Genomic DNA, 12,971 nt, shown 5'->3' with positions numbered 1-12,971 from the left:
AAGCAAACTGAATAACAGCTGGATATAATCTTTGAACTTGGATGAGAAACCTCTATTCTCTAGACACAACTCCAGCACATTTCCAATGTTCCTCGAAGCACTGAGATTTCAACTCCAGAAAAGTCACCCTGTGTCCTGCGGTGTGCCTGTGACCTGGCGTCATATGCATGCCCATCTGAGGCTTTCTTCCTTTTTCCAGTGGAGTGTACCCAGGAGGTCATACTTCACCACTTTGTCTCTTAACTTGCATGCCTAGGAAGTTGCTTTTCACAGGGTCTGCATTCAATTAACACTTAAAGGTTAACAGTTGTGGATCCTCAGGAGGTTGTCTCTCCCTGGCCACCTGGCCCTGCTGCTGCTAATGTAATACCTAACCTTGTATTTAGACTCTCCCTTAATCACGTAGCCTTGTTTCCACGTGAATAGGCTCTCCCTTAGCTGAGAAAGCCAGGTGGCTGTTCATACAAGAAGCATGTCAAAGAGTGTAGGAGATACAGGTGTATTAGGACCTCATGAGTTCAGCTCTGGCTATGATTTTAACCACACAAACTAAATCTAGGTATACAAAAGCAAACTGAATAACAGCTGGATATAATCTTTGAACTTGGATGAGAGACCTCTATTCTCTAGACACAACTCCAGCATATTTCCAACATTCCTCGAAGCACTGAGATTTCAACTCCAGAAGAGTCACCCTGTGTCCTGTGGTGTGCCTGTGAGCTGGCATCACTGTCGCTAGTCTTCAACAATGGCACAGAATGCAAGAAGTTAAAGAAGTCTGGGGAAAGGGAAATACCTGACCTGAAAAACTCTAAAATGAAAAACTGATATTGATCCATGACAAAATTCTTGAGTATTTGAAGTGTGAGCAAGCAAGCAAGCTCCCTAGGAGTCAGAATTGGTTTAGGAAGAAAACCTTATGTCAAAATAAGTCTCATGTATTTTCTTTATGAAGAAAGATGGAAAAGGGAGAGTTGGGGAAAAACAAACAAGGACAGCTTGTGAAAGAGAATGTGAGAGGAGGGGAAGGAGGAGGAAAGAACCTCTGGAAGGAAGTTACAAAGTGCTGACGAGGAACTGGGGAGAGTAGTAACTGTTTTCAAATATCTAGAGCCCTATTGTGAGGAACAGACTGTTAGACTTATTCTAGAGAAATAAAAGAAAGCAAAATCAGGACCAATAAGGGAAGGTTATGGGAAGAGAGACTATGATTCAATTTCCAAAAGATCTTCATAATAATGTTTTAGGCTGCTGAATAAAAATTGGCTTCAGTGAACACCTCATGACTGGAACTGTTCAAGCTAGCGCTGATTGACCACCTTCTTGAGTGTCTGCAGAGTGGTTGTCTTCACTGGCTTGGAAATAAGTGATGTTAAGTTTCCTTCTAACTCACAGATTCTGGCATCACTTAGCCCTGATTTGCCATCCCACGTTGTCAAGCTTCCTTCCACGCCCAAACACTGTGAAGCTTTGGCCTCTTGTCCCCACCCTGTGGTTCTCAGATTTCATTTTCTAGCCTGACTGTGATATGCAGGCACCAACATGCACACATCTATCATAGTGGTTGCAGAAGACAAAATATGTATTCTCAGCCTCCAGTCACATTTCTTTTATGGAGTTCCACTCGTTCCTGAGTTTCTCAATGAACCAGGCCAACATTCAGGGACTCTCACAGCCTCTTTTCCTCTCTACTCCTCTTTTTCAGTGTTGTTCTTTTTAAGTTAAGGGTAGTTTGCTGAATTTTGAGTTTTAAAATTATTCTTTAATCAATATATAATAATTGTACATTTATAAGGTACAGTGTAATATTCCAGTCCATGTATGCAACATGTAATGATCAAATCAGGGTAATGCCCTCTTTATCGGACTCACAATTTAGAACATATACAGAACCAGCCAAGCAAGAGGCTGGCTTATGATGCTAAAGTTTACCTGTGTTACTAGTAAACCAACTGTGTAACTCATGTCAAGGGATCATTAGGTGTTTACATGCCTCTGTGGATCCAGGAGAACTCACTCCCCAAAGAGACTTTCTTCCTGTCCCTCCTTCGTCACCAGTGTGTCCCCAAGTAAGGCAGAGGCTCCCCTGGGATACAAGGAAAATGAGAATTCTCTAGGGCACTGGGGCTCATAACAAAGAACTTGGTAAGCAGCAGTTCTGGCTACCTCATTTTTCTCTCACCAGGCCTCCTGCCCAGCCAATAAGACTTCTTACTCACTCTGATTCACTGTCACATCCAGAGCTTATTTGCTCTTTGCAGGGGAGGAGGAAGAGGCACACTTCTGGGCTCAGAGGAGAGCTTGGCAGGGTGGCAGAATCATAGAGCATTAAACAGGTACGGAGGAGAAGACATGGCTGGGAACCCCTGCCAGATTCCTGCATCTTCCCCAAAACATATAACAGCCCTAATCTGCACACAACTATGCCTACAAATCTTAAAATATACTCAGGGGCCTCAGCCTCTATGTCTCTCTCACTGCTTCACCTGCGTGCTGTGGATGTGAAGGCAAGTGGGACTGTAAGAGAGCATACACCAATCTCATCGCTGTAAGAAAATTCAAATTTACAAAGTAGACCAACCAGCAGAGATTGCATGCAATGCCAAAAGTTTCTTCTGGATTTATGAAAATACTCCTTGACATAATAAGACATTTCCAAGTGGACATGTGTGTTTACAAATCAGTACCTACCTGATTCTCAAGTCAGGCAGTAGGGATTTACATAACACTGAATTTTTATAAGCCATGGCCAGGCAGAAGTAAGATACTGCATCTTGGAAATGGCATTAAGTGTTCCTCCAGTAGAGGATTTGATTTACAGAAATTCCACTTACATCGCACCCTTGTAGAAACACACCAGCAGTGCACAACCAACACATACAGAAGTTGCTGTGGGTGCATTGTTTCAGGAAGATCCATCTGTGGCTTCCTCCCACTCAGGGTTCCCCGGAGCCTAAGCACAGATGGAAAACTCTTGTGGAAAGAGAGAATGACAGGGTGTTTGAGGGAGATGGGTCACCCTCCAGCCTTCTGAGGCCTGTCTTCTGCATCTCAAAGACCTACCGGGATGCCTAAAGAAAGAAGAGCAAAGAGCCCCGGCCACAACCTGAGACACTGTTTCTCTCAGAGCATTAAGTAGCCCAGGCTCAGTGGTTTATTTCATTAAATAATGATCATTAATGAACAGGTTCCCTGTCTTATTGGTTGAGTGCTGGCTCTTCCTCTTATCAGTTGTGTGACACCCTCTAAAACTCAGTGTCCTCATCTGTTATGCAAGTGTACAAATAGCACACCCTCGTGGGGTTCTTACCAGGATAATTTTAATTAATGTTAATAAAGTACTTAGTAAAATGTTGTGCATATGATGAGCATTTAATATATGTTAGCTACTAGTGTTCATTAATGTCATTAATATCTCATAGTACAGGGAGAATGCTTGCTTTCCCTAAGTTAAATAGAAATTTTGACCAACTATTTTTTATTTTTTCAGACTATCTATTTTCTTTGTCACCTTACTCTTTTCTTCCCATGGAAGAATTGGGGAGGTTGGCGAGAGCCTGCTGTTTTCATCCATATTTCTCAATACTGTGTAGAGTGCATGAATTCGGATCCCAGCTCACAAAAGGTTCTTGTCTCTTGGACATTCAAACCTGGCAATGGGAAACGCTTCTAAGCATGTCCCCCTCCTCATGATCAGCTCACTTGGCAGAGCTGTCCCTCTGAGGTTTCTGGCTTGTCCCCACAATCCAGTGCTGGGTTCTCTAGTTGCTTCACTTAGGATTGGTCAAACCAATCTGATGGACAACGCAGTTGACTTTAGTTTGGGGCAAAGGCGGGATTGTAGGACTGGCATTGCCAGCTCTGACTCAGGTCCAAGCTGTTGTCTGCAGCCCAACTTATCTTCAGCTCCTTGTGAACAGACTCAGCTGTTTCTACTCCCAGAGGAGAAGATGGTAGCTGGCATGGGAGCCAAGCTCCTCTCACCCAGACTTTTTATTATACCACATGCCTCGCCCACTTCTAATCCTTTGCATACATGGATCTTCCTGGAAAGCAGAACTCTCTGAGGCCTGGGCTCTGTCTCCTTCAGGGTGTGTCCCCAGCCCTTGTAGAGTGGCCAACACACACAAATCCTGAATAAACATGGGCTGAATGAAGAAACACCCCACCCTGTGCCACTCACTGTTCTAAGCTCCCTGTACTGAAATGATTTTCTTGTGGGATATGTGGGAAGCTATGGGGTGAGAGAAACGTGGCAAAAGCTGAATAAAGAAAAATATATTGAGAATCCTTGACCTAGAAAAAGCTATTCTCTTAAAGAGAGAGAGAGAGAAAGACCGTATGACTAGACAGCGTCCCTGTTGGCCTGCATCTGTGTCGTGACAGTTTCTGGATGAAGTCTACCTCATTCCTTTCTACACACACACATGTCTCTAAGAAGCAATTCATTCATGAATAAAATTAATTATTTCTCGAAGCAAAATTTAATCCTCTTTTCTTCTGCCTGACTGACTCAAGATCTCTTACCAAATCTCATCTGAAAACAAAACTGATCTTGCCTTCCCCCTTGGCCATCCTGAATGCGCCCTTCGTTTCTTCCAAATTTTTATGTTCGCGTTTTCTCTTCACAGATCAACTTTGCAATCTTATCTCAAGCCAGGGTGGCTAACCTGGGTATAGCTACCAAAGACATGGGAAAGTGTGTGGCAAGAGCCATTGTGTCCTGGGGATGCTTGGGACTGGCATTCTGAGAATTCATTCTGACACAGCATCCATAGACCAAACCTGTCCGTCAATCACTGAGAATGTACTAAATGTCTTCTTTCTAGCATTTGAGGTGATGCATCCCAGTGCGTTTTCTGGTGTGTATGCTGTCACTCAAACTGGACTGCTAATCTCTCAGAAATCAGTAGTATCCTGTTTTGTCTGTCTTTCGTGTTCTGCTATAGTGCCTAGAATAATGCATTGCATGAAAGAGATGCTCCATAAATACTTGAGAGAGGACCAAGTGTGCAAAAGTACGGTGTGGTAACCTTACCCTGAATCCAATTGCTCAAGCATAAATGATGCCAATTTTTATTTGAACCAGTAGTCTTACAGGACCTTAAAGCACTATGTACACGCTCCATTTTTCCAACGCAGAAATGTAAGGAGTTGCTTTTGGTCCTACTTTCTCTACACATGCAGTGATTTTTACTTCATTTTACTGACCCCTAATACTAGAAAATGACATGCCTCTTCAGGTGAGAGTTTTTTGTTTTGTTTTTGTGTTTTTTTTTTTTTTTTTTTTTGCACCCTGGAAGAAATCAGTGTCTAAGAGACACGTTTGGCATTTCAGAGAGACAAAATATGGCATAAATAACCAGTGGGGAAGAACAGGGAAAGGAGAGGCATCGTCATGCACTTCTTGACATGGCACTGGCTGCTAAGTTCCTAAACCACATCTAGTGCTCCCATGCTTTTGTTTACACTGCTCCTGTGACTACAACACCATTCCACAAGCCTCCACCTGGAGTCTCCAGTCATCCACATAGTTTTTGCCTATGTGTTACTTTTTATTCCAGCTTTCCTTGACCTTTCTGTGCAGAGCAATCTAGCACTTGCTTACTTATCTGTAAGTGCCATCAGATCAAGAACTCTGTCCACCTTGTTTATAGTCTATTATCAGAATCTAGTGCAATAATAAGCACTAAGCTGGCCCTCAAAAATGGGTGTTGAATGAACGACTATGTCTCTATGTTCTTGAATTATAGCTGTTTGTTTATGTAATATTTCTCCTTGTTCCAAGAGAGCAGAATGCCTTTTCATTCGGTTCTTTGTATGCACGTAAGAGGGTTCCATGTGGGTCTGTTGCACTAATGTGGTATGTTTCTATGCCTGAAGTGGAAACAGAATTCTGCCCAAGGATAAGGACATGCTAGGCTTGTTGTCCAGCTACTTCTGGGTTAAAATTCCTTAGGTGGAAGGCCTAAGATGCCTTGTGCTAGGTCTGCCATTTAGGTTACATATTTATGTTATAGGGCCTGTGTGTTTAGGCAGTACTGGACTCTTCGCTAAAGCAACCTCTAAACATTTTGTTCTGTCCCTCTCCTACCTTCTCACCCCTGTGGACTGAGAAATAGCGCCTGTGACCAGAACTGCAGGCTCATTGTTGCCATATTGCCTCTAATTTCACTCTAATTTAAATCACAATACCAGTTTGTGTACCATTCCTTTATCTCCTTGCATCTCAAGAAACTCCCTTATGGTCAAAACGCAAACCCAGTGAGAAGTTCAGAGATCAGCCAGTTTACTTTGGGCGGGGTGGTTTATGCAGAAGAGCTAACCTCCTTCCTTTTTCCCATCCACCTGAGAACTACAGCTTCCCTTCTGGAGGCCCGCAGCCGTGCGATAATGTAGCCTTTCTCTACCTCAGTGACTGTAATGCACACCTCGGAAATCACTGGGATTCACCTAGGCAGACTGAAGTTGTCTTTGGTTGCCGTTTATTTATGTGGACCGTGATCTCTTAATTGGAGATGGTGCCTCTCCCAGGGTTCGCTGTTTATCCAAATCAGTATCTGTTAGTCAGAGAGACGTGGTCCGGATGATAAATCAGCTCTGGAGCTCCTCCTGTGATTGCTTCCACAGCTGCTGTCTGCCTCCTCACCTCCCCATCTCCCGGGAGGCACCCACAGGCTGCTTCTAGGCCCTCCAGCCTTTTCTGCTGTTCAACTTTTCTCCCAGCTGCTGTACCTACTCTTATGAGTTCATATGTCTTGGCACTAATAACTCCTAGATTTACCGTCTCTGGACTCCTATTTTATTTTATTTGCAGTGTCTCCTGTAAATAGTCTCACTGCTGCATCATGGGGGGTGCTGTCTTTCCAGTACACTTTCTGTGCTTCTCCACCCTCTTCATTTTTACTCCCCTCTCCATCTCCAAACACTTAGTGTAGACAAGTGCAGTACTCCTCAAGCTCTGATGCCATCTTGTTCATCTGGGGATCCTGTTAAAATGCAGATTTTAATTCCTTAGTTCTGGAGAGAAGCTTGACGTTCTGGATTTTTAACAAGCTCTCAGGCGATGCTAATGCTGCTGGTCCAAAGACTGCACTTTGAGCTTGCTGGGAGGTTGGTCAGCAAAATTTACAAGGTTGCCAAAAATTAGGTGAGCACTTCCTTCACGTCTAAGCCATTGCCAAGTCTTATTTTGCATCCTGATGAATTCCAGATATTCTTTCTTAGGGTTGTTGCTCTGGTGCCTTGTTTACTGCCTCATTCACCTGATTATATCCCTGGTAGCCCTACAGCTTCTTAGTGTTCAGTTTCGTTCTACAAATCTGCATACATATCCCACAATATGATAAGACTATGACGTCCGCTTTAGTCAATAAAGGTATTTATTTAATTCTATTTTGTTTTGCCTTCTAACATTTGGCTTCTAATGTATCCCCAGACCATCCCTTTCCAAAAAGAGGTAGCTAGAAATAGATGTAATAAGGACTAAGGTCAATATTTTGGAATTGCATCCAGCATTACTTTCCTCCCAACCACTCATCATTCTCTATGATTTCCAACTTTCTCTGTTAATGTTAATGTATTCTTTCCGAGTTTTAAGTGTCTCATCATAGTGGCTTGGATTTTTTCCAATCCCATGATTATCTCTCTATTAAAACCTTAATACAAAAAAGAAATAAAAAAAAAAAAACAGACTGCTCATTACTTTGATTTGTAGCAAAGAGAGAATGGAACATTACCACCAGAGTGTTTCGAGAAACCATATTTACATTTGCATCAGCTCAATTTAGGTGCCTGATTAGGTGTGTGTTATGATGAAGATGCACTTACCAGTCAAAGGGAGGTGGTGTGGTCTAGAGTAATGAGCAGGAGACTTCAAGTCAGGAGCCCTGAGTGCTATTTCTGGCTGTGACTGGCTACCTCTCTGACCTTGAACAAGTGCATTTCACATGCCTTAGACCCTAGTAGCCCATCGTAAGGCTGCTGTGAAAGGTTGGTCTCTAAGTGTTTATTGCAGTGGGGGCTATGGAATGGAGCAAGGTATGGGGAGCCTGGAAGTCACACATGGAACTGGAGACAGGACCTCTGTTCTTCTAGCTCTTACCATGAACCTATTAAGAGACGGGTCTGAGAAATAGGCTAATAGATCAGATCTTGTTTTGACAAGGCTCAAAGATATGCTGAGAGGTTGGTTAATGTTTAATTTACAAGACTGTCAAAAATTGGGTGAGACGCCCAAGCCCATCCTGTTATCTAGGAGGGTTTAACCAGAGTGCATGTTGTCTCTGTTCTCCTCATAGTACATCCTGAGACTATGATTTTCATCCCTGGGACAAAGGAGCCAGCAGTCACCAGCCACTGGAGGACATGCCTAAGAAAGGCCTGCTCAATGAGCCATCCTTAATTTTAGACACAAGGGCTTGACCTATGGCAACTTTAACATATGCTGGAAACCATCTTGCTTCCTCTGGTAGCCCACAAGGCCAGTAAGATTGTGCCCCAGAGAAGATCCAATTATTCTTCAATTGAGTTCCCCTCCCAGCAAAGAGCTGGATTGAAGGGTAAAGGTTAACATGCTTTGAAAAGGAAAGCAAGAGAACAGTGTTCCCCCCTCTAATATAGGCTGTTGAATGCTAGGCCCTCAGCAGACATTAAAGCAAAAAAGCACCTATGATTCTCATCTCATTATCCTTCCTGTATAGGCTAATTTTAAGAGAACAACCTAATAATAATCGGCAGTGTTTATTAAGCACTATCCTAAATGCCTACATCAACTACCTCTTTTAATTTTCACATTAATCCATTAGGTAGAGCACTATTACTGTCCCCACTTTACAAATATGAAAATTGAGGGACAAGAAAATTATGTAATTTGCCTGACATTATACAGATAGGAAGTTGCAGCTCCAGAATTAGAACCCAGGTCACCTGGCTCTAGGACCTTCACTCTTAAGCACCTACGTCTGTATGTTTACAAATGTGTAATGAGGAGAGTGACAATCTCTGGAGGTCCACAATTACAGAGGCTGCACCTATTCTAGAGTGACTAGTCATCTCAAAGTGAGAGCATACTCCAACATCCTAATAAGAATAGATGGAATTTGTAGTTAAATATTAGAACCTTGCTGTGCAATGGTTTTGATCTGTTCAACAGGTAGAAGACAACGGAGGGTCTCTTTCCTATTATGCAAGAAACCTTCAAGTGATTCTGCACCAAATATTCTGACCCCCTTGAATAATAGTTTTATTCTTCTCTACCACAGTGCATCTCCTTAAATGGAAGACACATGTGGCTACTATCTGATTTCTATGTCCCAAAAGCTTCCTGAAAGGGGGAAACAAAACATTAATTCTGTTTGAGACCCAATATTTCCCCTTCAAAGCATTTCTGATATTCTTTGTTCTTTTTTAAATCCTTCAACTCTTCTGGATAATGGGAGAGAAATTTGAGGATGATTCTCCATGTATGTTTTACCAGTTTTCTTTGACCTGCTTTAGTCAATACCAGCAAGGTCCTAAATTTGCCAGAGGAAATGCCACTAGATACAAAGTGGGAAGGGACAAAAATGAATTCCCATTGGGATAATGTAGAGCCCTATAAGGGCCCATGAGCCACCATTTTGCTTCATCACTAAAGGCAAAACTCGAGGAATGCTCCTGAAGCAGCGGTGTGTGACTGTCCTCTCTCTGCCCCACCAAAGGGCCACAAATCAGAATACTACACTCCTGTCAGAGTGACTGGTTACTGTTTCCCCAAGTACAGGTTCATGTGCAATAACTGACCCCAGAGAAACAGAATGGCACAGTGTAAGAGCTTGTCACATTAAATGATCAGAAAACCATTACCAACTGATAGAATGGTTGATGGTGCAGAAATGATTACAGACACTCCCCGCGGGCCAGCTCAGAGCTGCTGCCCAGGCGCTAGGCGGCTACCAGGCTGTCCGGAAGAAAACTCTCCTGAGGGGAGAAGGAAGCTGAGAGTTTGTTCCCTCTAGTTTCTATAGCTCCTTGAAGAGAAGAGTAGTTTTAGGACTCCCAGCCTGACTTCAATTCCAGTAAACTTTTAAAAAGTTATTTTTGGTGATAACAATGCTTCTGTGAGATTTGGGATAAACTAAAAAGTCTAAGGTAAATTAAATCTTATTTTACTGGACTGGAGGGATTCTCTGCTTAAGCGCGTTCTAGAGTGGATTTTCTGATTTTTTTTTTTTTGAAAGATTGAAAAAATTTCTTTAATAAAGAGAAGGTCACCCTGAATTTGCCATCTCTTTGAGATTCTTAGGTGTTTACTGATAGCTGAGTTAACCCTCTACTCTGTTCCTCTTCTACTCATCTGCTTTTACTTGAGCAGGTATCACCTCAGTCCCTCCCAGCCTGAGTTGGTGCTCTCTGCTTTGGTGATGCTGTGTGAATTTCTGCTGTGGCTCTTGGAAGATGGCAAGGGCCAGAATCACCAAATCAGGGAGTGTGAACTGCAGTCTCTTCCAGGACCAGACTGCATCTAAGCCCAGTGGGAGAAAAACGGCCTGAAAGGACAGCTGGGCAGGCAATTCCTAAGAGTAGGATTTTGTTTCTAGGAATCTCTGGGTCCACAAAGTACCAGCCCCTCAAATATCTCCAGCCTTGCTCCTTTGTCTGCACCCAAGTGTGGGAATTTTGAAGCAGGTGAATGGCCTCTATAAATGGCCGCTGTTTTACCATTTGGGAATCTTCTGATACTGTACTGAATACTCTTAAAACCATATTTCTGAGACCCCTTACAAATCTAAAGTGGTTGTGTTGTTACTGCAGATGTTAAAAAAGAACTCTCAGAAAAAAGAACATGTCTCTAAATATATTTTCAGAACCCAGACTCTGCAATCTGCCTCCTTGCGAGCTAATCCTGGCTCCACTATTCACTAGCTTTGTGCCCTTCAGCAAGTTGCTTAACTTCTTTGGGTGTCAATTTCCCCGTCTGTAAAATGGGGAGAATAACTGTTCTTCCAACACAGGGTTGGAGCTACTTTACATAAGGCGTGCAAGGTGCTAAATCTAGCAAGAGGTCCAAAAACATTAGTGTGTTCATATGACTAGAAATGCATATGCCAAAATGTTAACAACAGTAACCTTTAGTTGCCAAAAGAATGGATGGTTTTGTGTTTTTGTTTCTCTTTGTGCTTTTTCATGTTTTTTTTTCTTTTTGTGTTAAAAACTAACTAACTAATTTGAATTAGAAAATAAATGTCTTTGAACAAAGAAAAAAATCACCAAAGCTCCCAGGGTTATCTAAAGATGCAGGTAAGGGGAGAGATGACAAGGGGGCAAGTGGACAGAGGGATCGAAGGGAAGTTTGAGTTCACTGGTGCACTGTGGGAGCCCTGGAGGTGAGCACATGGAGGAGCACTCTATTTTTGAAGTGCTGGTCCAGCAGCCAGGAATATGTGCCTGGCTTATTCCACCTGATGATGAATTAGGCAGGTCTCAGGAGTCTGACTTTCAGCTCTGATGCTTCTGGGGGTGGGCCTAAAGGGCCTAACCCCTTTTCCCCACAAGGCCTGCAGAGCCTGGGGTGTTGACAAAGGGTAAGGGCAGGTTTGTTCCTGACCCTGCACGGCTCCCCAGACCTCTAACGCAGGACCTGGAGCTGCCCTTCCTTTGTTTGTATGTCTAAGTAATTACAAGTCATGAAATTATCTAACCCATTAGTTAAAACCTGGCCCCAGCATTTGACTCTGACCTCCTACGGCAGCCTGGGCCACACGCTGACTCCACGCTGCCTGATTTGTCCTCAATTTATAAGCAGTACAACCTATAAATAGAAACCCTTTTGCTAAGTTCCCCAGGAGGCATCAGCAGGTTTTCCAGCTTGTATGTGTTTTCTTCTTTCTTTTTTTAAAAACTAACATGGTAGGCTTGTTTTCCCTGCCTAGTGTTCCTCCAGCTTTCACCTCTAGTTCAGTTTGAGGGCATTCCAGCCCGCTTAGGGGTTTGGGCTGGCACACCAGCAGGGGCTGTGCAGGTTGGGTTCTTAGAGAAGCCCCTGTCTCAGTGGAGGCCCCCACTTACCTATAGATCCTGTACCTGGTGGTGAAACCCTGGCGGTACCGCTCCATGAAGTCAGCATACTCCTGAGCGCGGTGGAAAGGGCCCCGGTCTGTGAGCAGCCAGTCCAGGGGATGCTGGCCAGCTACGGAGGCATGCTGCTCGGGGACCACAGCAGCTGCCGTGGCTGAGACAGCCAACACCCAGCCAGGCAGGCCCAGTGCCAGCAGGGCTGTCCATGGGGCCACTGCCGGCCGAAGCCCTCTAAACCGAGTGCCACACTGCCACCTCATGCTTCTCCCGGGCGGTTGGTTTCTTCATTCTCTCGCCACGCTCTCCCGCTCCGTGCTGCTCCTCCAGGGCTCAGAGCTAGAAAAGTACAAAAGGTGATGTCATTTGGGCACCCTGGTCTTACCCCATGGGCCTGTGAGCATCACTTATAATTGGGTTGGGCCCATTCTGGAAATCCTTTATCCTAGTAACACAACTTGGTTCTAGGCATTTAGCTAAGTGCTTGAGGTACATGATTTCATTCAATCTTTAAAACCAACATGTGAGGAAACAGTATTGCCATCATTTCACAGATGAGAAGATGAGGCTTAGAGAGAAACTTAAGAAAGATGCTTAATTAAGTTCACACAGCTATTAAGTGGTAAAACCAGAGTTTGAACTCAGGGGATCTGACTCTTAACCCTTATGTTATGTTGTCATGCATCCTGCCTTGGCCCACTCAACACCATCCATTTCTGTCTTCCTCTTCCAAAAATGCTCAATCTGTTTCTGCAATTGCCTTAGACTGTGGGCTGCCTCTCAAAGTTTGATGTAAGGTGAGAAGCAACCCTATTTTTCTAGTGGAGAATTGTGAGGTAGAAAAGTACTGAAGTTCCTTCCATTGCTGCTGTGAAGCTGAGTGAATGTGGGCAATCACTTCCTTCTCTGGGTTTAAT

The 12,971-nt window shown here is 43.6% G+C and overlaps 1 protein-coding gene across 1 annotated transcript in view; it reads right to left on the bottom strand.

Annotated features, from left to right (window-relative positions):
- The window catches only part of BRINP2 (BMP/retinoic acid inducible neural specific 2), a 111,287-nt gene that overhangs the window by 40,120 nt on the left and 58,196 nt on the right, over positions 1–12,971 (bottom strand). The window contains exon 2 of the mRNA XM_023231260.2: positions 12,049–12,393. Within this exon, the coding sequence (XP_023087028.1) occupies positions 12,049–12,317 (269 nt within the window). The 5' untranslated portion in view covers positions 12,318–12,393. The remainder of the gene's footprint in view (positions 1–12,048; positions 12,394–12,971) is intronic.

This window comes from Piliocolobus tephrosceles, chromosome 1 (genome assembly GCF_002776525.5).
Source record: "Piliocolobus tephrosceles isolate RC106 chromosome 1, ASM277652v3, whole genome shotgun sequence".
NCBI lineage: Eukaryota > Metazoa > Chordata > Mammalia > Primates > Cercopithecidae > Piliocolobus > Piliocolobus tephrosceles.
Note: the sequence above shows the minus strand (reverse complement) of the source record. Positions and strands in the feature narration are given on the sequence as shown.